Below are 27,369 nucleotides of genomic sequence, written 5' to 3'. Positions count from 1 at the left end.
TATGGATCTTGTAGCATAGAAACCCACATCTGAAACCTTGTATGATCGTATTAACCAATGACACCCCGATAAATTTAAATTTTTTTAAAATAGGAGAAACTTACAAAAGCTATACAAAATTACTGGAATGCAAAAGATCCCTGCATTACCAATACAACTGTTTTCATTTTATGTAGGCCCTGATAAATTTTCGTACTCATATTTTACATTGAGTACTAAATTATTTTCATGGGACCTTTTTTATGATAAGCACTTTCCTCACTGCTGAATAGCCTGATTAGTGATCTTTGTAAAAACTGCAAAATTCTCCATCTAGAAAAGATACCACTTTGTTTATCAAATCCCTTACATAGTGCTTCTCACACTCTAGGTACATAAATATTACAATATATATTAACTCACTTCATCCTCATAATATTTATAAATAGTAACTCATTTCACAACCCTGCTAGGCTCAGTTTGTTGGATGCCGGGAGCCGGTCCATGCTTGCTGTTTCAAGGGACCTGGCATATATGGCATACTGTTCTTAATATGTTTGCTCACCTTCTTGGCACTATGTGTTTTAACCAAGGTCCCTGAGAAAGGTTGTTTCCCCAGGTAGGGATTTTCCCCTGAAGTTAGGGAGGGAATAAAACCTCTTAACTAAGTGCCAGGTGGGTAATTAATCACTTTAACTACGAACAATCATGCTTAAGCTACATAATCTTTACTCCCTGGAATGGAGATAAGAAACGCCCTAACCTTTGGAATAGAGATTGATAGGATTGGAATCAACTGGTATAAATACAGTTGTAACAAGACAGACAAAGACAGAACTTAGAACACAGAACTTAGAACACAGAACTTAGATTGAGAGAACATGGCAAAAGATCCTGGACTGAACCTGACTACAGAAATTGGCAAGAGAACCTGACTAGAACCTGGTGACTGAACCTGGCTGGAGAACCTGGACAGAACCTGGCTGGAGAACCTAGCGAGGGAACATGGACACAGAACCTGGCTGGAGAACCTGGAGAACCTAGCGAGACAACATGGACACAGAACCTGGCTGGAGATCCTAAGCAGAACTTCGCTGGAGATCCAGACCAGAACTTGGCTGGAGATCCTGGCTAGAGATCCTGGCTAGGCTGCTGATCAACTGAACGCTGTCTCCGTGTCATTCCTTCTTCGCTGACTCCGTCCACACCTTTGGGGAACCCCTGGACCTGCTGGTAACCTGCCCAAGATCACACAGTGAGTGAGCGGCAGAGACAGGCATACGCTCTCCTCTGCTCATAACCACCGTGCAATGATGACATTACATTTAACTACCGTTCTACTGCTCAACATCTAGGCTGCACATCGTGTTTTAGAATTGCAAATAACTGCAGAGAACATCCTGTTACTCCTGGCTTTTTCCTTCTTTCGGTTTATTTGTTTAGGGTAGGTTTCCAGGAGAGCTGCTGCCCCATGCTGTTGGGGAAATCTGAACTGAGGGGAGGAAGGACAGACACTCTCCTATGAGGCTGTTAGTGCTTGGTCATGGCCAGTGTGATCTAGGAACAATAAAGGAAATTATAAAGCTCGCAGCTAGCGAAGGGGAAGGCTTCGGTATTGGATGATGCCTTGCAGCCTACTGTTGCTCAGCGCCTCCTGAGTGACCTGAGAACCATACAGCCACTCTTTAGACAAGAGAAACAAATTGTCTTTATTTATGTTGGGGCGGGTGGGAAGGGGGTGCAGGATAAGAACAGAATACCTTAGTGGCAGGTAGATTTACCAACCAGTTGGTGGGGTTAGCCCTTCTCCTTTAATCTGGATGTTTTGACATCTGGTAGACAGAAGTTGATTTGGAGGTAAAACCCAATTCTCCAGAATTTCTGTACAGGTGGAGATGGGGTCAGCAGTCTTTTTGGAATGGGTGTTAAGGGGACTTGTCTTAAAGCTGCATTTGCATAGCAACCACGGATTTTTTCTTCTGCAATACATTTGTTTAGACCAGTGGTTCTCAACCTTCCTAATGCCGTGACCCTTTAATACAGTTCCTCATGTTGTGGTGACCCCCAATTTCATTGTTACAAATTGAACATAATTAAAGCATAGTGGTTAATCACAAAAACAATATGTAATTATATATGTGTTTTCCGATGGTCTTTGGTGACCCCTGTGAAAGGGTCGTTCGACTCCCAAAGGGGTCACGACCCACAGGTTGAGAACCGCTGGTTTAGAGGATGACTTGGAACTCATGGAAATTATGGCCCCTCCACTGCTTGCCCCACCACTGGGTCAGTGAAGTCATGCCTAAGGTTTTTGGATGACATTGACCCAAAACCATCAGAAAGCTTAGCGGATCATATGGCATTTTTTTGCTTTTTCTCATTTACTACCGTAAATGTTCTTCTTTGCCTACAGTGGTATCACAAATAGCAAAAACTGAATATGGCTCCCATTCCCCCAGGCCAACATACATCTCCTGGACCATCCCAATATTAGCAATCATACATCTGCTCCCCATTCTCCCCAATTATAAATGTAATTATCACGTATTATTAGCACTTTTTTTTAAACCGCCTTCCTGTCACAAAGAAGTGATAAATCTGAAAACCAGAAATGAAAAAGGTGGAATGTCAGAGTGAGAAGAAAATAGGGACAGCTGATTTTCCCCAAGTTTCCAGGAAATTGTAATGGGCCAATGAGGCCTTAGTGAAGTGTGTTAATGGCATAGTTAGCATCCATAGGCCACCCCACAGGCCTGTGCCTTCCCTTGCTCCATAGCTCACTGTATCGTTTATCAAGTCACTGAAAGCTTCAGAAGTGTTTGTTCAAAAGATAGGGAATATTTTTTGTGGTGGAAGAGGAGGAGGAAGTTGGTCCTACCACATTTTAGGAACATAAAATAAACACCTAAGTAAATAAGACCTGAAAGAAAGAGATTAAGGTCCAGGGCTGTATGCAGCACACCTGATGGTGTTGCCTGGCAACCTACAACCAGCCCTGGAGCAACAGAGTTCCAGCAAAGGGAAATTGGGGATGTGTTTAGAAGAGCAAATTTACCACTTCTACTGTTTGATGACTATGAATACAACTGGACAAGGGACTCTATATTAAATTATACCCAGAATTTTCCAAGCCGATGTGGCTCAGTGGTTGAGTGTCGACCTATGAACCAGGAGATCACTGTTTGATTAGCAGTCAGGGCACATGCCTGGGTTTTGGGCTCAATCTCCAGTAGGGGTGTACAGGAGGCAGCCGATCAGTGATTCTCTCTCATCATTGATGTTTCTATCTCTCCCTCTCCCTTCCTCTCTCTGAAATCAATAAAAACACTTAATATCCTATATAATTAAGAGCTAATATGCTAATTAGACCAAACAGCATATTGACTTGTCCGGACAACCTTCTGGAGGAAGCCAGGACTGCGAGCGGTTGCGAGGGCCGGCTGAGGCAGCTGGGGCTGTGAGCGCCGAGCCCCTTGCACGAATTTCATGCATTGGGCCTCTGTATATAAATGTTTATACATTTAATATATATAAATGTCAAAACAAATTCTGGATATATATCATGTAATGACTGCCATGAAAGAAGACAGTTATACTCACAGACCTGTAGAAATGGGGCATGGCATGCCACACTTGGGCAGTCAGGAGCAGGGAGAAGCGTAAGTGAAAATCTTTATAGGGTTTTCTTGGGAAAGGATAGGCAAGGCAAGGTAAGCAGGGTAGACAGGTTTAGCATGGGCTAGTTTAGATCATTTTACTGGGCTTTGGCCTGTAAGAGTGGTTCCTAGTTGCCTGGACCTGGCTCTGGGGAGATTAGAGCAGAGGGACAGCGTCCTCTACTGCGCGGGCCTGATAAATAGAAATGAGTGGGAGTGTGGCTCAGCCTCTCCAAGGCAGACGCCAGGCAAGTTTACTATCTCTAAGAATTCGCTGACCCTGGGAAGGGAAGCTCTTCCTCGGTTCTAAAGGCCCCAGAAAATAAGAAAAGGTGGTTTATACAGACCCTGATACATACACACACACACACACACACACACACACACACACACACTCATACACACACACACACACACACACACACACACAAGCAGAGAGTCTGCTGCCTGTTGTGATGTGAGAGGCATCAGTGCTTTGGGGGCTGGTTTTATAGAGCATGTAAGGAACCTTAAAGAGCAACACTAGAAAGATACCCATTGCCTGTCCCTTTGATGCCTACAGACACAGTGAGCCAGCCTGCAGTCAGTTCTCATGCCAAGCAGGGTGCCTAAAGAACAGCCGTCCTTCTTTCAAGATCTGCGCGTGGGACCCAAAAACATGGAAGCACTTTCTGCAGTAGCAGCATGTGGTCCATGAGACACAGGCTGGACAGGATAACTCCAGCAGTGCAGGACTCTTGTCTGATTGTTTTGATTGTCACACAGAAAAGAGGAAAACGCATTTCCCCAGCTGACCCGGCAGGTTGACCCAGAGTTCTGGTTCAGGCCTGGGCTGTGTCGTTTCCTAGCACGCACAGAGAGCATTGCTAAAAGGCATTATCTGGGAAGACCACATTATGCTTTGGTGAATTAGCTTCAGGAATGAGAATAAACATTTACAGAGTCTTTTGTGCTTGTCAAATGGTTTACAAGCACTGGCTGGCTCACTTGTTAATAATTGCTTTGGGGGACTCTTAACAATGCATATTTAGGAGATAAAAGTGATTATTTGGATGGGATTCGAGGAAAAGACAAGTAATAGGAAAGCATTTAGCACAGTTGTGTTCAAGCCTGGTCTGCTGCTGCTGCAATAGATGGCCCAGGACCTGTGCTGCGTCTGTGGAAGACTGAAGGAGGAAGGTGCAGAGGAAGCCTGGGACCCGTAAGGTCTTACATCTTACATCCAGTGAACCCATGGACTTGCCACCCTGTCTGGAGCTAGATTGTGTTATCTCACTAAAAATGGAGACTGACAAATCACTGTGGGACCACAAAATTGTGCGCGCGCGCGCACACGCACACACACACACACACACACACACACATATATACACACACACCAGACTTTACATATCAGGGACTTTAAACCCTTGGTGGAAATGAGACATATTCCAAAGCCACTGATTAAAAATATAAGATTTCATACATCTTCTGAATCTTTTATTCTAATACATGGTTATTATTAGAAACATGTTTAGAGCCAACTGTAGTGGAAAATATCTCAAGAATAATCACTATATATATTTATACATTATTTAAGGTTGTCATTTTGCATACATTGTTATGTTTTCATGCTAACCATTATTTTGGGGGCACGTACATATTACATACTCTGCCTGTCTTACATCAGCCATGTCAGTCACAGTTTGCACAGAGAGCAATGTCACTCACAGGGAGCAATTGGGCAAGTCTTGGACCTTTCAAAGCAAATGTTTTATATTAGTGATTAATCTCATGGACAATGAACTTTATCAAGACTTGCCAAAAACAACTCTTCAATGCCTTCCTAAACATTTTACTATATATAGAAAATTGTGTGATAAGTTGCTGAGTCGGTATACTTCTGAAAATAACTTCCTAATGTCCCTCTCCAAAAATCAGGAAACTAGAGCACTGAAGGGATCTGGTCATTGTTCATTCATTCATTATGCAACCTTAATGAAACATGAAAGCCTGCCTGAGTCATTACAATACCACATACACCCTTAAAATGAATACTGTTAATTCACTAACCCAAGGTTGACTTATGAAGATCAAATCACACGTGACTATGTGACAGGTCACTTGGAAAAGCTTGACTGCTGTCATAATGAAATTTCAAGGAAATCCAATTTTGATTGATTACCTATTGTGGTTGTGGGGTTTTTTTTAATCAATTAGAAAAACAAGTGGTTATATGGTAATGTGGTTGCTGTGTCCTTCTGCCTAAGCAGGAAGTGAGCTCTTTGCGTGAATGCCGTTTCTGACTTTACAACTATTCCCGGCTCGGGGCTGTACTTTTCCCGTGGCTTGCTACGTAAGCCAGCATAGCCACGTGGCAGCTGTTACTCCCAAGACGTCTCATCATATGAGAGCCAACTTCATCAAGCCCTGCTAACAGGCTCTGGCATCCCACCAACCCCTGAGCCCAAACCTGCAAAATGGGAGTAATGATCCACTCCATGGCTGTCGTGATGATTGAGTAGGAAATATAAGAAAAGGAACCACCATAATTCCCAGTGCGTACTGCCTGGCTCAGGTCTTTACCTTTCCTGCATGTGCCATAAGGCAGCTGTGGTCATCTCATTCCAATAGAGGGGTTGATATCCTAATTTGGCCATAATCATACAAGAATGGTCTGACAGAGTAGGAATCATATATATTACATTTTCCTTCTGAACTTGGCTAGACTAATTTGTTAAACAGCTTTATGAAAGTATAAATGACATATTATAAAGCTCACCATTGCAGGTATATAGTTCTGTGATTTTCCTAAGTGCGTGGATTTGTGTGACCATCACCCAGTTCAGTTACAGAGCATTTCTATCATCTCAAAAAGCTTCCTCATGCCCATTTACAGCTGCTCTCCTTCCCTTCACCCTGAGGCAACCACTGATCTGCTTTCCTTCTCTATAAATTTGCCTTTCCTAGACATTCATATGAATGGGATTGTACAATGTACACAGTCTTTGTATCTGGCTTTTTCACTTTGCATACTGTTTTTGAGGCTTATTCATGTTGTAGTGTTGCATTAGGGTTCTCCAGAGAAACAGAACCAATCGATATGGTAGATATGATACAAAAAGAGATTGATCATGAGGGATTGGCTCATGTGATTCCAGAGAAGTCGTGCCATGTGCCATCTGCACGCTGGAGGCCCAGGAAGGCCAGTGGGGTAGTCCCAGCCCAAGTCTGGGTGTTGGGGGGATGCCGGGGAGCTTACTCGGATTTAGATAGGAATTGTGTCAAATTTGTAAGTTAATTTTGGGAGAATTGACCTCTCAACATAATTGAGTGACTTTTTAAAACAGCTTTTTATTGTAAATAATTTCAAACTTAAAAAAGTTGTAAGAATTGTAAAAAGAGCACACATATACCCATTATTCATATTCACTGAATGTTACCATTTTTCCCATTAGCTTTATTATTCTCTCTGTGTGTATGTATGGAATTATCTTGAAACTAGAGGCACGATGCACAAAATTCGTGCAAGAGTAGGTCTTCCTTCCCCAGCTGCCGGCACCGGCTTTCCTCTGGCACCTGAGACCCAGGCTACCCTCCAGCTGCTGGCAGGCACCCAGGACCCGGGCTTCCCTCGCAGCCCCGGCTTTGTCCAGAAGGACATCCGGAAGGACGTCCAGTATAATTAGCATATTACGCTTTTATTATTATAGGTTACTTGAAAAGAAATTGCATATATCATACCCATTACCCTCAATTCTTCACTGTGCATTTCCTGGGAATGACATTCTTTTCATAACTACAGTGCTTCACCAGATTTAACATTGTTACAACCCTTTCATCTGACCACCAGCCATCCTGTTCTAGTTCACCAGATGGTATAAGCTTCATAGCATCCTTTCCCCTGAACAGGATCCAAGATTCCAGCTGTCATGTCTCTCTAGTCCAGGGCACTTCCTCAGCCTTCCTGTGCCTTTTAGAACAGACACAGTTTGGAAAACACATTTTCAAAAACCATAAGATTTCAGGAAATACATATATTTTCAGTTTGAGACATAGTTTAATAATTATTTTAAAATTCACTTTAAGATAAACATTCTTCGCTTTTTCTTTGTCTGATGTTTCCTCCTGATTCCGTTCACATCACACTTTCCAAATCGGAATGCCCCTTAGGAGATGGCATGTCCTTCTCCAGGCCACACCTCGGGAGGCACACGATGTCCGATGTCCATCTCCCTTATTGGTATCCGTTTTCCTCACCCAGTACAGGTGGTGTTTGGTTTCTCCACTCTGTAACTACCACTTCCCCCTACATTTACTGGGTCCTCAGACTTGCTTTTGGAACCAGCATTTTAGATTTTTTGCCATGTCCCCGGCAAGGTGAGGAACCACTCCAGGACTTGCAACACTACAAGCAATTGCTACTTCCCGTGAAGGGAGCGTTCATAATGGCATTAAAAACTGAAAACCTTTTTAATGTGTATTTAGGCTTTTCCCTAATGCATGGATGATTAGAATTAGAGAAAGCTGCTACCAACTGGATGACAGTTCCCTTATCCCCTGTAATCTAATACAAGATTAACTCCTTTCCGCTGTTCTATTAATATCCCCAGTCAAAGACTTCCCTGATTTGATCCCTGCCATGCTTGTTCATGAATAAATGGATGGAGCTATGTTCCTACAGGGTTTATTTTTTTTCCTATTCCATCAAATCAAGATAAAAGAACAGCTTAAAAGAAATGGCTCAGACTTCATTGGAAAGAGTAGTACTTGGGGGGAGGGAGGATATATTTTTAATAGCTCAGGAAAATTAAAGGGATGATGACAAATCCAAAGCATGTGCCACCTCTCATCAGTATCTTGGGACCCAGTTATTGGAGAGGGTGACAGCTGAGTTATTAAATTATGTAGATGCTAATTGAAGGCACAGCCAAGCAGGAGGATCTGTTGCCTTCAGAAGCACTTTCAGATTATTAGCTGTGATGTCAGTGACGGGGCGCAGCTTCTAGACCAGCGGTTCTCCACCTGTGGGTCGCAACGCCTTTGGCGGTTGAGTGACCCTTTCACAGGGGTCGCCTAAGACCATCCTGCATATCAAATATTTACATTACGATTCATAACAGTAGCAACATTACAGTTATGAAGTAGCAACGAAAATAATGTTATGGTTGGGTCACAGCATGAGGAACTGTATTTAAAGGGCCAGAAGGTTGAGAACCACTGTATCTAGATCCATTGCCATGCTCGGACTGATAGTTCTCCTAGGAGCAGGCACGCTGCAGGAAGGAATGCTTGGGTGTCTGGTCTTCACGGTAGCCCTCATTCTCAAAGTCACTTTTGTGTCTGAGATGTAAATATTTCCCATTATATGTTACACCCACGGTCTCCGGAGAGCTATGACCTGCACACTGAGGCCATTTCCCATCTGGCCCCACAGAGGTCTAGGGCTGTGGGGGGTGCTGGTGCTTTGATACATGGGATCTCTCCTGGGGAATAGTGGATGGATTAGAATTTGCCTTAAAGGACTGTGGGGCAAGAGCAGGTGGCATCAGCTTAGGATTTGGAATGGCCCAGTCCTTGAAAATGGCCCAAAGGTTCATTACTCCTGATAGAGCTCTCTGAGAGAAATAGCGATGACAATAGCAGTCTGGATGTGCAGAACCCTTGCCCTTTCAAAGCACTCTTGGAAATATCTCTTTTGAAGCAATATAGCCACAATGCATTGGTTTAAATCTCGACATCGCCGTCTCCTGGCTGTAATCTTAACGCTGTGTAACCTTGCCATGTCTCAGCTTCGCCGTCTACAAGATGGAGATAATAGTGGTTCCCTGCACTTAAGTTGTTGTAGAAATTAAATGGGATAATATTGGTTGAGTGCCTAGAACAGTGCCTGGAGCCAGTATTGTCATCATCCCACTATCCTACCGAAGGAGGGAAGGGTGTTTACTAATACCCTGTTTTGATGGATGAAGAAGTAGAAGAAGCCAGCAGTTCAGTGATTTGCCTATGATCACACAGTAACTGATGGGGCCTAGGATAGAAGGAAGCCATTCTGAGCTTTTGTGTCCTGCTTTAGGTCCCTATTGAGGGTCCCTCCTCCCTCCAGTCTTTTGAGCATTTCATCACATCAGATGGTTTTGAAGCACAGAAATCCTTGAGCACCCCACCTGGACATATGGAGCAAGGCCTGGACCAGACTGTGTCCCCACAGGAATGCCCAGCTCCTTACCCCAGCCCCCAAACCCACCAGAGTGTGGACCTATGATAGCTGCCAGACACAGAGTCAGTGGAGAGCCGGTCAAATGAGGGCAGGCACAGCCTAACCCACTGCCCGCCATGCCCAGCAGGAAAGCTCGCTGATGGCTGGTTCCACCGAGCCCAGCAGCCACGGTGGCAGCAGCAGATGTAAGACTTAGCTCTCATTCCGAAGTAAAGACCAAGGAGGCATCTGAGAGATGGTTTTATAATTTCATATCTTTGGGGAATGAAATTTAAATTTGACCCAACTTTGACAGTAGACACCACAGAAGAATTTTTCAAAATGACTTTCATTTTTATATTACACAGTAGCATGAAAAGAGAAAAGACAGAATACATAACTGAGTGCACACCCAAGTATCACCCAGTTAGAGAGAGAACAGCACACACACGCACAGTGCCGCTCAGCTAGCACACATTCTCAGAGGGGACCTCCCAACGACTAAGATCCCAGGGACAACTTAAGGCCCTGCAGCCTGGCCTGAAACACACACAAATGACAAAAAGAAACAGACTAGCCCTGGCCGCTTTGGCTCAGTGGATAGAGCGTCGGCCTGTGGACTGAAGGGCCCCGGGTTCGATTCTGGTCAAGGGCACATGCCTGGGTTACAGGCTCGATTCCCAGTGGGGGGCATGCAGAAGGCAGCCAATCAATGATTCTCTCTCATCATTGATGTTTCTATCTCTCCCTCTCTCTTCCTCTCTGAAATCCATAAAAATATATTTTAAAAAAGAAAGAAATGGGACTAATAAAAAGACAGACATTGCTTCCAATGGTCAGCTGTTCGGAGTGCCTGTTTCATTAGGTATTTCATTAATCATGCAAAACAGGGAAATACTAGTAAAAGGAAATACACATATGAGGGAGGGAGAGAAAATGAGTTAAGAAACATATATATGCTCCTCACTATCTTTTAAAAACAAAAAGGTTGGAAGAAATGGGCTGAGTGATTCCCCTGGGTGATGAGATTGTGGGGGTTGTGGTCAGTTTGGTTCCTCTTTCTACAGGTATCCTCCATGTTTATAAAGCTGTATTTTACCATGGAAATTGAGGGAAGCACATTTTTTAAATTGTTAGCCACCAGGTACCAGCTGTAACGGTATGCACTGCAGAGACCACATCTTTGATATAGCTTAGGGAGCGGTGTGGCACTCGGTGTGTTTCCATCCTGGTGAGAGAGTGCAGAGCTATCGATTGCAGGTCAGTGTGCATGGTAATTAACTAAAGAGGTCCAGACTTCAGAACCTGAGGACCTGGCCATGGAAGTTGGGAGAAGGGACGTAAAACCATGTGTGAACATCTTGGTGCATTCAAAGATGTAGTCAACCCATATACCTTCCCAGTGCCTCCGAAAAGTGCTGAGAATGAGCCAAGTATCAGATTCCTCCTCTTACTCACACAGGGCCCAGCTAGCCGGGTCCCTGGCAAGCTGAAGTGGGAGTACTTGGTGGGCGTACTTGGTGGGCATACTTGGCCCTCAATTTACAGTATGTAAGACTGAGGGCCAGCCAAAAAAACGGGTCTTACAGAGATGCCAAATCACAAGCCAGAAGACCATCCAAGTGAGTTGGCGTAGACAGAGCAGGAAAGCTGGATACGGAGCCAGGAGCCAGGGCCCCCAGAGATCAAGTTATAGAGGGGAGCAAGTCCCCTGTGGGGATCTGCCCCTGCCGTGTGTCAAGGCTGGCTGGAGTGGTTTGTCCGAGTGAGGATTGATTCAAATGTGAACTGAAGCTGTTATAGGGAGTGATTGGAATCAGCATTCCAAATCCTGGATTGGCATTCTCTGTGTTTCCACAGCCCTGTTGCTACTGCCCATCTAAATCCAACAATAGAGAAATTGAAAGGGATTTGTATCCCCCAGGAATACAAGAATTGCTGGTACCGTATTACTGTGACAACTTTATTTAAATGTATACCATTCCCTTGATACACGATGCTTGATAAGCTCTCAGTAAAAATACTGAGCTTTTACCACCTTTGCTAAGGAAGCAATAAACGTCACCTGTAAGGGAGGAAATGGAAGGTTTTTGCCAAATGTTGAAGATCTTGGCAGATATCAATAATAGGATTTTTATAAGAAATGAGATTCTCCAAATTGTGGGTAATGGGTTGACAGATTGCCCAGATGGCTTAACGAATCACAGATTGGAAACAGAGCATAAATTACAGGCAGGAACATAAACACCAAACCAAAATTTGAAAATAAGCAGAATAGAAATTCTAAGATCATTGACAATTAGTAATTGCTTGTAACCTTTAATGTCATGTTGGCTAGAGGTTATTTGGTATGGATGCCCCCCCCCAAAAAAAATGGAAAAGGCTTTTCTTGGCATAGTTTGCTTCAGTAGATATGAATGGAAAGCTCCTTCTTTGTGCCGCATCTTTCTAGGAGTTGGGAATGCAGAAGTAAACAAAAAGGCAAAGTGCCTGCCCTCGTGGAGCGCACATTTTAGTGGAGGAAGACTAATAAACAGGGATACGTAAGCAATGTATATGGTCTGGCAGCGGGGGACATGCAGTGAAGAAATCTAAAGCTGAAAGGAGATAGACGTGTTGAAGGACGGTGCTTCGACTCGGGAAGGGGAGAAATGCGGCCAGTGGCCCTAATTTCAGAAGAGAAACGGTTTCCGGAGCCGGAGACAGGAACCTCCGGCAAGTCGTTTCACTGTCTGGTAGACATTCCTTATCTATCCATCAAGTGACGCAGTCAACTGAGGGATCTTAGTGACAAGCAAGCTCCCACAGCCCTGGTCGGCAATGGTGCTTTGGTACATGGCACAAGGGAAATTAAGAAACAGATTGGATTTCAAACGGAGGAAGTAATTCACCAAGTAGAGCTCTTTTGTGGCAGTAAAACAAACCACCGGTTGCCCACGGGAAGACTCCTGCTTGGGGATGGCTGCTCCCAGGAGGGGCCACACTGGCGCTTTCACTGAGAGAGTCTCAGGGAAGGGATCCCTTCTGAGAGGGAGGAGCCCAGCCAGGCCCGGTGCTGTGGGTGTTTGGGGTGGAGGTCGCAATGATTCCAAAGCCTGTCAGGATGCACAAAGGCAAGAGAAGGGCCAAGAACGTTTCTAAAAGAAGAGCAGCCTGGATCAGTGAAGGGAGATGAGAAGGGAAGGCAGGAGGTAGGGGTGGGCATCACAAGTGTATAGAGTGGAATACGTGCATAAACTAATTCTTTCCAAGTGCTTACTGGTTGTCCCAATACCATTTGTTGAAAAACCCCAGGTGGAGGTTGGGGGGAGTGAGTGGAAAGGTACAGGGATGCAGAAGTACAGATGGGTGGCTACAGAATAGTCATGTAAAGGACAACCTCGGGAATAGAGTCAGTAATATTGCCATAACTACGTATGGTGCCAGGTGGGTACTGGGAATATCGGGGGGAACACTTTCTAAAGTATATGAGTGTCTAACCACTAAGCTGTACACCTGAAATTAATACAAAATAATATTGACTGTAAGCTAATTGGAGGGAGGGGGATTTTTTCATCAATAAGAAAAATCCCTTTTTCTTTTCTTCCCAATACTGCCTTTATCATAGACTTTTTTTCTTCTTTTGGGGGCTTTCTGTTTAGTTCCATTAATCAGTCCCTGATCTCATGTCAGTGTCCGGAGTGGGTATCTCGAGTGCTCAGTCCAAGGGGGACTCGGAACTACATTGAGGACTGCAGCTAGCTGTGCGCTTTCCCAAGGGGAGCTCGTTATCATCTTGCATCTTAGACCCTGATATCAGGAAGTCAGAGGGAACTGTTTCGGGCAGTGCTGTGCACCTGGGAGGAGATTAATCATTTGTGCCTGAGTGCAAGGTCAGGCCACGACCTCCTGGCCACAAGGAAATCCTGGGATGCTGGGAAAACGCTAAGCCTGTCATCTGTAATTAAGTCTGGTAGAGATCAATGGAAGGCCCTATAATCTTACCGGGTTTTCCTTTCTCTACAATTAACACCGCCTTGTGTGCGCTCTTCCCTGACCTGCTCCCTGTGGGAGTGCCCAGCCTGGCTCAGCAGGTGTCTATCACCCTGTGAGAAGCAGAGCCACTCTGTTGTTCAGATAGCAGAGGTGGGAGGCCCGCCCCCTCCCCCCATCCCCCCACCCTTCCACCCACTCCCAACCCCCACCCCCACCTCATCCTCATATCTCCTGCTGTCAGGCCATTGTAAGCTGCAGACAGAGCCAGTCCACCCTCAGAGAGCAGGAGACGGAGGGAAGCAGTGCGTTTCTGACTTTGAGTGCCTGGGCTCGTGGCAGGGTCCATGTAATGTAGGACTGAGCCCTGGACAACACCTTCCCAACCTTCTATGCCACAGGTTCCCCAAATAATAGGGCGTAGGAGGAAGGAATAAAGGAGGAAGACGGTGGGAGGTAGTTGTTCACTCCTCCCTTTTATCTCTCTGTGTTAAACCCATACCTCTGTTTTAACCTTATCACATTGCGGTGGTGTTTGTTGATTTATCTGTATGCCCAACCCCACCCCCATGAGCTGCCTAAGAGTGTCAGGACTGCTTAATCGTTTTCATAATCTAGTGTGATCTAGTAGTGAGTGGTAAATACGTGTTTGAGAAATGATTAAGTGAGTGAATTTCAGACTGCTTGTGACAACACTAGTATTTGTGTTGTCACTCCCCCCCCACACACACACACACACACATACCCATTGCTACATTCAGTTTAGCCATGTTGGGTGTCAGTGGGTGCAAGGGGAAGGCAAATGTCTGCTTTTTAAAAAGAAACGAACAGTAGCACCCCCACTATTGCCTGATGCCCTGGCACATTTTCCAGGTCTGTGTCACTAAAATCAGAGAAGGAATCTTGGAAATGAGGTTGGGGCTCTTTGCTGAGAAAGATCAATCCTGTGCTCTCAGCAGGTGACACATTGCAGCATGAGGTCATTGCTGCCTAGAGCCAGGCTGACATCCAGGCTGTGCCCTGCAGAAGAGCTTCGCTGGGTCTGCTCTGCAGACAGGGTCTCAGGGCCTCGCAGAAAAGCCCCAGAGAAATCAGGACGAAGATCCTGGAAATGGCAAAAGCCCCATTTCCAGTTGCTCCTTCCCCTCTCGGGTTCAACTCCAAGCAGCTTTGCTAATCACATAGGAACGTCTTTGGGGAGAGATTTTACTTACCCTTTCCTTTGTTTGCTTAGCCTCACCTTTATTTATTGTTTTCTTTTAAGGCAAACATAAAGTTCAAATAGCTATTATCACAACTCGCAGGCACACTAACTGAAGGCCTCCAGCCTTCATCCAAAACTGCCTCCACAGGCGGCATCCGTCCAAGAGCCATCCTGGGAGGGGATGTTTAATTGCTAATTAAACGTTTCTGGGCAGTGAGAGGATTCCCGGGGAAAAGGCCTATGGGACAGTGTGCGGTTACTTCCTCTCCACAGAGAAGATGAACTTGATTCAGGGCCAATGCCACACAGGTTCTCTGTGGAACCAGTTTTTCATCCCTCATCCTTTGCATCTGGCGGTGTTGCTCTGGAAAAGAAACTATCACAATAATGTGAGGAGGGAAAGAAGCATTAAAAATACCCCCAGCTGTTTACCTCCTCTAAAGTGTGCTGGGTACACACAATTTTCTTCATGAAGACAACTTTTTTAAAGATAAGTAAGTTGCCTTTAGATAAGAAGTGTTCTCTTGGCCAGAGTCCATTCCCATGTGGGACCCTGCGGGGCAGTGGCCACTGTATGTCTGACTGTGTTGCTATGGAAGCAGCTTCGGCCAGGGGAGCCCCTGGGCAGGCAGAGAGGGGGAAAGAAATTAAAATAACAGGAAATGTTAAGCAGGGGAAACAATATTTATGTGTGTCGTGTGTTTGTGTGTGTGTGACAGAGACACAGAGATAGAGATGAAGAGAGAATGTGGTTTATTTGATATGTGGGTTATAGTTAGTTTTCCTGGAAAAATCCTTTTCTAGAATGACGTAGGAGAAAATCTTGGACAATAAAACCATCTGGTTTTATAGGAAAGTGTCTGATTAGATAGAGTATAACTTGTGTTTTTATTTTTATTTTATTTTGTTATTGCTGCTACTGGAAGTAGAGTATTTGCTTTGTTTTGTTGCTTTTGCTAAAATAAAATACTGTGTCTTCCAACTATATCCACCCCTTGCTAGAGGATGGAGCTTGCTTTGTTGCCTCACTCGATTCTAACTCCTGCTTCCTATGCTGGCCAGGACGCACCTGTGTTTTCATCTTGCTTTGTTTTGTTTTAAGTTTAAGGGTTTTATTATCAAAGTCTTGAAAGAGCAGTTTCAGAAACTGTACCAACATGGGCAGACTGCAGCCTACTTTTAATTTTACTGCACAAAACGCCTGTAACTAAGAAAACAGTTGCCTAACTACTTTGCCTTTAACATGGAGTCACTATAGACATAAGATTACTACCACAGAAACAGTACCACAAATTTACTAGTTTTATGCAACTTGAGAGCAAATAAAAACTTGAAAGTACATTGTCAAGTACATTTGTCTTATTTTAAAAGCACATGAAGGTCAATTTAAAATGCACTACCTCCTTTTTCCAACACTTAGACCAAGTGATGAAAGGAGAAAATTGAAAATCAGGACAAGAGATAACTTTCTTTTACAGACGGACCCAGGGATGGGCAGATAGCTTTCACTGGTGTGGGTGTGGAACAGATTATTTCAGGGGGGGAATTCCCAAGCACATTATGAAAAAGTATACAACTCTACTTCAAAAGATGCTTTTACTCACAGCCAAAGACAGTTTCATTTGAAATTTTGTTTCTGTAATTAAACCCTAGTTAGCCATCAGAAAAGGTTAGTGCATATATATAACCTTTCAAAGTTAAAAAACCACAAAAATTCAGCCACAGACCTAGAGGAGTATCTATTTCAAATGCTTATTTCCAGGGATAACTAGAAGAATGTTAATTGTTCATGTCATAAACAAGGCCATAAGTAGACACATCATGTTAGAGGATTTTAGTGTCGCTGCTGGTCTTGTTTCACCACGTCTGAAATCGGATCCCTCTAGTAAAGAAACAGGGGCACCATGACGAGAGTATGGGAAGCAGAGTCCCTAATTACTGCTGCCATCAACCAGGTAGGAAAGAAGAAAAATGCCAGCACTCAAGATCGAAATCACCTTCTGGGAGGGAGGACTCCCTCATCTTCAAGGCACAGGCCGTCACGAAACACATGGAGATCACACTCTAAGATTAGGTGGCAATCCGAAAGTCCAAGACAGAGACCTCATTCCAGAGAGAAAGCTAGAAGGTGAAGGAGCACATCAAAACCCAGAGACAAAATGAAAGAAGACAACTAAAGAAACATTTCAAACCACCACCAAAAACTTATAGCGCAGCCAAACAGTCCAGAAGCGCAAGCCGAGAGACGCTGCTGGAGAAGCAGGAGTGGCACACGATCTCCTAAAAGCCCAGGTCTCCGAAAAGAAGATCTCGCTCACCATCCCCTAGGAGGCATAAAAAGGAGAAGATGAGGGGACATTGGGGGGATAAGGACACATTTGTAATATCTTATTCAATAAAAGGAAAAAGAAAAAGAAAAAAAAAGAAACATAAAGACACAGAAGAAGCAGAGATGAATGAGAATGATCAACAAGCAAGAAGAAAAGGAAAGATAAGGCGAAGGATCAGGAAAGAAAACAGGAGAGCGGTTATGATATAAAAGTTACATGGGATTACAATGAAGAACAGGGCTATAACCGCGAGAAAGAGAAGAAAGAAGAGAAATCAACAGAAGCAGGTCCCTAAAACAAAAGAATGTTCTGCAGAAAAAAAGAACTGGAGCTTCACTAAGAGAATCCAAAGTGAAAGGGGACGATTATCATGAAGACGTGGGTGAGTGACTGAATATCGCCTCCATGGGAACCCAGCTGTACACACACACACACACACACACACACACACACACAGTATCATGCCTGTGTGTGATCTTAATGCTGTATTTGTCCATTGCAATAGACAAATGGTTATAAAGCTCCTGATATTGATAGTATTCACATTCAAAAGCTTTTAGAAATGATCCGTGGGTAACCAACTCCTGACATGGCGAAGCCTGATGGAGTAACGGAGCAGTTTTACGATTCTGGTGCTGCTTCATAACAGAGTGAGAAGCTGTGAGCACCTGCACCAGGCGTGGAGTCTTTGTGTTGTATGATCGCCTCCGTTAGTTAAGTAAGTTCGCTTATGGTGTTTCTAGAATTCGATTCATTGCTGTAATAGTGCCTTGTGGGGAATGCACTGATTGCATGTTAATTGTGGCACCTGTTTTTTTAATGTGTTCACGTCTATTAAAACTAACAAATAATAGCTTTATAACAAAACCTATCAGGTTGGAGGAAGAAAAAGATCACTAAAAAGTATGATATTAGGGATTCCCTTCAAAATAAAACATTAGAAGTGGGAAATAGACATCAGACAAGGGGGATTAGGAGGGATCCCTAAAAATATAGCTATTGTTACATAATAGCTGGCATTTACCTCAGAGCAATGGAGGAGAGGAGGGAAGAGGTGGGAGTTTAGATGAGACAGGATTGCCAGGAGTTGATCATTGTGGGTACATGGACGTTCATAGTATTCTTCTGCCTACTTTTATGTGGGTTTATACAGGTCTGTAATAAAAAGGCAAAAGGAACAGTGTACGCATGTCCCTTAGCCCTTAGATATGGAAGAAAACACAGTAGATCTCAAGGAAATCAGGCTGCAGGCTACTAAGATATTTTGCTAAAAGGAAGATACTGACATTTAGTGTGGTGGTTGCTTTATATGAGGATGCCCGCTGTCATTAGATGTCATCACTGGTAATGAAAACCATGCTGGACTAAAGAAACTCCTGGTTACGGATCTGATCTGGACTTCATAGGTCTCTTCCACTGCCAATTATTTTGTGGGGGTATTTACCATCCTAATGAACTATTCCTCTGAGGAAACAGTCTTAGGCAGAGAAACTAGACAGATGACACTATTTCCTAAAACCATCAACACAACATCCAGTGCAGACTGCAGTGTGGATTAAAGAGCCAAAGTATTGCCTTTCTTTGTCTGTCAGAGCCCTCTGGGGATCAGAAGGCATGTGGAACTGCCCTTAGCTGCTGTATCAGTTCCATTTATATCCATGCGCCCACCCCCTCCCCCCCAAGGAATTGTATTGATTATCACTCCTTTCTCTTCTGGCTTCCCCCTGTGTTCCATGATGCACATACTTCCCTGGCCACAAGCCTAATTAACTCTCAAGGATCAGAGGAAACAATCTTATTAATATTCCTCAGGGGAATTCTAGTGAAGGAGGATGGGTAGTCTCAGGCACCAAGAGATCCGACCAGAAGTCAATTTGTGTCAAAAATATGTGCTGAAGCTTTGAATTCAAACTGTTGGCTGGGCTTTGAATCATGCTCTGCCTGGAGGAGTCAGGATCCTTAGAGGGGGCAAGGCATCCAATTTGCCACTGGGGGAGCCACTCCTTGTAGTGAGTAGGGCACTGCATGAGAGCCAAGTGGCTTCTCCATTGCATCCTCTCATCTCTTGGAGCTTGACGGAAGCTGCAGGCTTAACCGAGGCTAGAGACCCCACAGGGAGTACTTCTGATGAAGAGGGATGCTGCCTATCTGGAAAAGTCACTGTATAACTCTTGCTCTAGTCGTGACAAAAATTGACAAGAGAGAACTTCTTGGAGTCGAGGCACCAAATGTGAATTGACACATTCATTCCCACCAGCTCTAGGGAATGGTTGACATGCTCACCAAACAAGGAGAGCTGGATGCGTGGAAATATGTGGCGGGAGATACCAACAGTGAAGCACAGAGACAAGATATCCCAATCTCTCTCAACCTGGGCTGTCTCCAGAGGAGAGGGGAGGAAGTGGCGTTAGAACACGGTCCTTCTGGTGCTACAATAATCAGCCTTATTGGGAAATGCTTATAGCCCCAAGTTAAACTTAGAGCCAGGTTTTGGCATATCTCAAGGCTTTCTAAAGGAAAAAAATAACCTGTACACCGTAAAGCCCTTTTATATTAGCCATTGATCGCGCAGTCACTTAGATTGAGTCTTCTTCCTCTCCTGTAAGCTGATTAGTCACACTGCACAGCATGCTTCTGTAACCAAGGAACCATTAGGGAAGTGGTGACCATTAGTGTCACTGTTTAAACTATTTCTGGCAGATAAATTGAGAGAGAGCGAAGATAGTGTGCCTCCTGCAGTGCTCCAAGTATAGGACCGCTCCCGAGTGTCCTCGAGTCATGCCCCCTCCTCAGTCCCTGACACTAATCCATCAAGACCCCAGCCAGGCAAGATTTGAATGACTGCATACGCCATGATGGCAAGGCCCCAGGGAGCTCTGTGTGGGGGCAACACCTCTCCTTGCAGGGGAGCTTCCCTTCTTGGGGAGCCTGTGGCTTTTTTGCCTCTTATTCTGCTATGGAAGTTCTGGGCCTGTACTGTCCAGTATGGTGCCAAGAGCCCGGTGGCTATTAAGTCTTAATTATTTTTTATCACACACAGATACTTTCTTAGTTTCCTCTACAAGAGCTAGTTACATCAATCTTAACAGAAACTGCAGGTCATTTGAGAGGCCAAACAGATCCAGGGAAATAAGATGAAAATTAAACACTTAATCAAAAGGCACTACACCACCACCTAGAACCTTCCACCACGGTGGTAGTGGGCTAAGATTAAGCTACAGCAAAATAACCTCATGCAACTGTTAAAGAATACACAGCAAAAGGTGAGGTTTGTTTTTCAGAAGACTATGGTACAATGAGCATTTTGCCCGAGGAGATATTTAGCCAGGAAAAGGTCAAGATGATTGAAGATCAAACCAAATGGAAAAGGAACAGGTACAAAAGGGACTAAGGTAGAGGGTGAGGGTCAGGCTTTTTTCCTCCCAAGAAGTATCCACTGCACTATGTGCTGCCTTCCGCAGGCCCCCGCCTGGGAGCTGCCTGCCTCACAGAGGATCAGCAAGCAGAGCTGGATTCTGAGCTTCCTAGGGCTCTTGTTGTAATTTAGTATAGACCTTAGCGAACTTGTCACATGTTACGGAGGGACTGGGTTAGCTTTATTTGTTTTATTTTTTGGTTGGCTCTGTTGCTAGTAGTTCTGAACCTAGCAATCCCAGAAGCATTCACGTGACAAGTAGTCTGAGCTCCCCTAACCCCATTCAAACACCCACACACACAACACCCTTGAGAGTCTGAAATCTTGCAGAAGCTGAGCTCTATTTAAAGCTGCAAGGCGCACAAAATTAAAGAAGCTGGAATGAGACAATGCAGGTAAGAAACCCAAGCAGTTCGTCTCAATCTGTCTTTCCCTAATTTTGGAGAAACGTTAATATACCTGGCATGGGCTGCAGAGAGATACAGGAGCAAGCTGGGGCTTCTGCTGACTTTTTCATCCAACACCAAGGGAAAACAAGGGGAGGGGCTCGCTTTATTTTTCGAAAGCCTCAGGAGGTGTTCTGTTATAAAGGGACATGGCTGAACAGGTAGGAAACAGATTCCCCATTGTGAATTCTCCTGATGGCTTCTGCTAGGATTATGGAGATGTCGATCACCTGTATTTTGGGACAATGCCTCATCTTATCCTCCTGAGGGATGGTATTGGTGACCACTACTGCTTCGAAGCATGCATTGTTAATGCGAAAAATGGCCGGGCCAGAAAAGATCCCGTGAGTCAAGATAGCATAAATTCTGGTGGCTCCAGCTGCAAGAAGTTTGTCGGCTGCATGGCAGACTGTGCCACAAGTGTCAGCCATGTCATCCACTAGAATAGCCACCCGGTCCTTCACGTCCCCTACCAGCACCATGCGGTCCACTTCATTGGCCTTCTTCCGTTCTTTGTGAATCAAGGCAAAGTCAACATTCAACTGGTCTGCGATGGAGGTCACTCTCTTAGCTCCCCCCGCATCCGGTGAGACAATGGTGCAGTCCCTCCACTCAGAGATATTCTCCCGTATCCACTTCAGGACAGCTGGTTCTGCGTACAGATTGTCCACAGGGATATCGAAAAAGCCCTGGATTTGAGAAGCATGAAGGTCCATGGTGATAATATGATCTGCACCTGCCACGGAGAGCATGTTTGCAACAAGCTTGGCTGAGATGGGAGCCCGGCTCTTATCCTTCTTATCCTGCCGGGCATAGGGGAAGCATGGGATGACGGCAGTGACCCGGCTGGCGGAAGCAATCTTACAGGCATTAATCATGATCAAAAGCTCCATCAGGTTGTCGTTAATTTCACCACAGCCGCTCTGAAGGATGTAGACATCCTCTCCCCGGACACTTTCGCCAATTTCAACACAGGTCTCCTGGTTGCTGAATTTCGTGGTCAGCACCTTGGATAGCTCCAGGCCCAGGCGGTCAGCGATTTTCTGGGACAGGTCCAGGTTGGAGCTGCCGCTGAAGAGTTTGATATTCGGCATCTTGGCCCACTACCCTAGGCGCTGTTTGCTGGCGATCACTGCTGCGGCGGGACGCGAACCGAAGTCAGCCCAGAGACAGTACTAAAAGCTTCGTGTTGCCCCTCCACCATCTTAAAAGTCTTAATGTTAATTCATTAGAAACTCAGCACACCAGTAATACTAGCTACATTTCAAGTGCATAATAACTGTGTGTGGCTAGTGGCTTCCATAGTGGCGGCACAGACATAGAACATTTTCATTATTGCAAAGAGTTCTGTGGATGGCACTATGTTCCAAAGGCGGAATTCAGCTCACCTTTATGACTAGATAAATTTATATTGGAACACAGCCACACCCATCCTTTTATATACTACCTATGGCTACATCCGCACTACATGGGGAGGGTTGAATAGTTGCAACAGAGACCATCTAGCCCATAAAATTCAAAGTATTTGCTATCCGGACCTTTACAGAAAATATTTGCCAACTCTGTTCTCTACCCTTTCCCCAGAAAAATGTACATGGCTACATATAAAACATTACACAGAATTTTAGGAAATCTGTGAACCCCTTACTTCCATTCATATTAACCAAGCTCAGGTGACAAGCTTCTAGGCTAGTTACATTTTTCCAGAATCGTCTGACCCCAGTTTCAAACTGCTGAAACAACAACTGCTAGAATTTTGTGATTTCAAAAGATTAAAAACATCTTTATAAAGTAATACCACTAGAGTTCACAGTAATGCTCTGTGTGCATTTTCATACAACATCCCTAATATCCTTTCAGTTTATTGACAAGCCCACCTCATTTAAGAATCAGACCCTTGCCTCTACTTAATATAAACCCTATCCTATTTTTAACTCTTCCTCTAAGAGTCTGGATTCAATGACTCTTTATTAGACTCACTATCCAAACCATCTGTTATCTATAGAAAGTTGTCAAAATGTTAAATAGTTCCCATCTTTTCCAATTCTTGCGGTCTTCATCAGTAAAACACTTGCATTTAGCCTTCTTCTTCCACTAGCTGTTCTGCTCATGCTCAGATACCTGCACATCCTGCTGCCAGAGACACACTTACTGAGCTGCTGCCTGAAGATCCTACAGCACATTTTTGCAGTTTTTGTTGAGTTACATATTGGTTAGAAGAGAATTTGTCCACACGCGTGTCCGTACACACATGCGTGCACACACTCACACATTCTAGATAGCATAGGTCCCTGATCTAATTAGCCAAGAGGACAGAATGTCATCTGAAGTCCTGGGGTGGGGACACACTAGGGGCAGGAGGTGATAATGGATACAGCATGTCTCAGAATGGGCTCTCTTCAGCCCCCGGAGTCCCTAGCATAACACACTGATTTTTCCAGATCCAAAAAGCTCAAGCCTCACTCTGTCACCTTTTTGCACTGACAATTTATATCACCATCCAGAAAGAATGTAATCTAACAGTCATTGTGCTTCTATAGAAATTTTAGTCCCTCCTGTAGTTTTTTTTAACAAATTCAGCATCAGCAAGATCTGAACATCTTCATTTATTCAACCTGTCGTTCTTTTTTGTTTTTAATTTATCAAGTACCTATTTCCAGGAACAGTTCTAGATGTTGGAAATATACCAGTGGGGGTGGGAAGAAATGTGTTGCCTTGGTAAAGTGTACATTCCACTGGAGAATATTGAAAATAAAATTAGTAAAAATAGACATGTAATATGAACTGAGATAGTGTTAAATGTTATGGGGAAAAATAAGTAGGTCAGGGGATAAAGGGTGATGGGGGTGCACTTTCATCTGAGGGTGGTCGCGAAGGTTCAGATGACACTGTGGCAGAAACCAGCACTGAGTGAAGGAAGAGACGACAAGGCCAAGACCCTGAGCAGGAGCCTGCTTGGTGTGCTGGAGGAGCAGCATGGAGGTCAGTGTGGCTTGAGCAGGGAAAGGGAGGGACAGGAAAGAAAGATGTCAGAGGAAAAGTTGATGGCCATTAAGACTTGGACTCTTGCTCTAAAGGGTTTTGAGCAGAGAAATAATGTCATCATGTTTAATACCATCTTGCTTTGAATGATTTTGCCCCCTACTTTTAAGCCTTCTGGAAAATATCATTATCTCTCAGTCCACCCAGACTGATTTAATTTCCCTTCTATCTGGGTCACCCATACACTGAGTTAGGTCTAAGGACCTCAAGCCCTAATTCACTTCCCCTCAGCCCACCCTTCTCCCCTCCTCGCAGTCCACCTTTCACTCCAGCTGTGGCTGCAGGAATCAGACACGTGGAGAAGTAACAGCACCCGCGTCAGCCGACTCCACATCTTCTTGGTTCTGCCCCGACTTCCCTGCCACGGCCGTGTGGGATGACTGCGGGGACCACTCGGCCTTCTGTTGTGTGCACACTCCTGACGTGTGAGCAGGTTAACATCCTTCCACTCATGAGGGACAGAGCCAGTGGACAGATTCTTCCTTTGTCCCTTCAAAGGACAGTGAGGGACATTCCACACAGCTTCTCCAAGGCTCTCCAGCAAGATGGAACCCCAACTGTCCTTAGTGGCGATCAACTCAACAACACAATCTTTGATGTTCTTTCTCTCCTTCGCTTTTCACTCTTTTCAGTCCCCTGCACCTGTTCCCTGAAATCACTCTGCACTGTGAACTTCAGTTAAGCCATGTCTCAGACTTCTTTTGGGGGGAAAACTAGGGTAAAACAGTGCTTTTCCCCTCACCTTCCTGACTCTGCTCCTGCCTCTTCATTCAAGTACTCTTAGAGTCAGAGGGACCCTTAGAGAATATTCTTTTCAACACCTTTTGGTTACAGATAAGGAAACAGAGGTCCAAAGAAGTTAATGTGCCTCTGCTGTACTTTGTCTTTCTTGTGGAAAAGATAAGAGCCAGTGGAAAAAACAAAAACATGTAAGGGACAACAGAGCGTGGCAGACAGGTCCAAGGTCAAGAATAAGACTTTTTTTTAACAGAGAGAAACAAGAACTAGCCTTTGCCATGGCATAAAAGGAATCAGTGCCTGGGCGCTGAAATGGAGAAGTAACTGTACAATTTTTTTGTAAATAAATAATATGTTTAAGGATATTCAAAGTTCTGGGTCAATTATATCTCTCTAGGGAGTTTAGTTTCATAGCAAGGCAATCCCTGTATTTTCAGTGAGCAATGTCCTGACGAGATTCCGTGCTGCTGCTTTGGGTGAGTCAAGGGCATTCTGAAACAGGAATAGCAGACTGGGGATCAGGAGGCTGAACTTCTAATTATACACGGGCCATTAATTAATTCTGTGACCTTGAGCAAGTCATTTTCTCTCTCTCTGGGCTGTGCCTCAGTTCCTCCTTTACAAAATGACAATTAGTCTTCGAATGTTAACTTCTGAAGTGCCTTTGGAGCTCACCCTCCTTGTGTTGGTCCAAAGAAGAGAAGTAAGTTTCTGAAAGTCACCGAGTGAGAATCGGGTCTGGCAATGTCACCCCAATCTTCCTGGCCCTCATCTGTGGATGATTTTTGAAATCTTCCCATGAAAACAAGTAATCCCAGGATGGAACTGTAAGATAGTATTTTTGCCCTGAAGGATCCCATAATCAAACTAAGGAGACATTGGCACATATAAATAGTTATTGTAAGACAGCAAGTGAGACCCAATAAGCAGAACCACTCACTTTTTTGGCCAATCTGAGAAGTAAATTGTCAGGAAAATCAGTGAGATTTGAGCACAGCTTTGGAAAAAAAAATGGGTGGATGGAAAAGCTCACTATGGATGTAACAAGAGCAAAGCCATGGACATGGGATCAGCCAGGAGGACACTGACTGGATCTGTCCAGCAGGAGTGGGCGGGTGAATAGGGCTGATGAGTCACGGTCCTGGGGGAGAAGGAATTCTTTTTGTTTTGTTTTTTAATATATTTTTATTGATTTCAGAGAGGAAGGGAGAGGGAGAGATAGAAACACCAATAATAAGAGAGAATCATTGATCAGCTGCCTCCTGCACACCCACAGTGGGGATCGAGCCCGCAATTCAGGCATGTGCCCTGACCGGGAAATGAACCGTGACCTCCTGGTCGATGCTCAACCACTGAGCCACACCAGCCGAGCAGAAGGGCTTCTTGGTGTCTTTCTTTCCTGGGGATAATTGGAAGCTAAATATAGTGAGGGGCTCTGAAGTTATTATTTTAGGCTGTAACAGCAGAAAATAAAAAGTGGAAACTATGACCAGTTTTTTTATGGTAATTAAATAGAGTTAAATCTGCTAATTTATGATTTGTCCTCAAGCAGTTTTTTATTTTTAAATGACATTTCAAGTATAACCAATACACAGTGTCCCTGGCACTAGGGCTAGTTATAAAATTCAATTAGTACAGCGATTTTCAACCTTTTCCATCTCATGGCACACATAAACTAATTACTGAAATTCTGTAGCACACTAAAAAAATGTATTTTTGCCAACCTGACAAAAAATTAGTTATGATTTTTATTGACTTGAAAATATCTTACCTAATAATAGACAAACATGTAAATTGACCGTACCTTTGCTACACTAACCAGCCAATCAGGAGAGTATGCAAATTAACCCAACAAATGTGGCGGTTATTTTGCATAAGTAGGCTCCAAATGGCAGAGCAAAGCCGGACGGCCCCGGGGCCGGAGCAGCGAAGCCTGACGGCTCCGGCCAGAGCCCGGCCAGAGCGAAGGCCTGAGTCCTGGGTGCGAGAGGCAAACCAGTGCCAGCAGCCAAGGGAAGGGAAGTCCTATTGCACAAATCTCTTCATGCAACAGGCCTCTAGTTAACAATAATAATTACCTATCCTTTTTGTACCAAAGTGACTTTTAAAAATCAGATTCCTGTATTTGTATATAAGAATTTCTGGTACCAAGAATTAACCAATCAGATGCAACTTTATTATGAGATGTGACCAATAAGATGGAACTCTATTATATGACCTATATATTTATGGTTCAAGACAGGACAGTCACACCAGCACAGCTATTATTGTCATTTTTTTATTTGACAATCTAAGGAAAAAGAGGTCAGTGTCCCAGAATAAATAGTCAGATACTGCATGTTTTAAAAATTCTTGTGGTAACCTGTGTGTCACAGCACACTGAAATCGCTGAATCGGTTGAATAATTAA

The 27,369-nt window shown here is 44.3% G+C and overlaps 2 protein-coding genes and 1 pseudogene across 6 annotated transcripts in view; 2 read left to right on the top strand and 1 right to left on the bottom strand.

Moving 5' to 3' along the window:
• TMEM108 (transmembrane protein 108) overlaps positions 1 to 27,369 on the top strand; it is a 253,544-nt gene that overhangs the window by 187,882 nt on the left and 38,293 nt on the right. The gene's annotated exons all lie outside the window — the stretch shown is intronic.
• Positions 16,811 to 17,709, top strand: LOC118668563 (annotated as a pseudogene).
• On the bottom strand, positions 21,318 to 22,274 carry LOC118668171 (ribose-phosphate pyrophosphokinase 1-like). Its single transcript, XM_036332578.1, has one exon. The coding sequence runs from the start codon at positions 22,272 to 22,274 to the stop codon at positions 21,318 to 21,320; it is 957 nt and encodes a 318-aa protein (XP_036188471.1).

Source organism: Myotis myotis, unplaced genomic scaffold (assembly GCF_014108235.1).
Source record: "Myotis myotis isolate mMyoMyo1 unplaced genomic scaffold, mMyoMyo1.p scaffold_m19_p_13, whole genome shotgun sequence".
Classification (NCBI taxonomy): domain Eukaryota; kingdom Metazoa; phylum Chordata; class Mammalia; order Chiroptera; family Vespertilionidae; genus Myotis; species Myotis myotis.
This window is presented reverse-complemented; position numbering and strand designations above follow the sequence as displayed.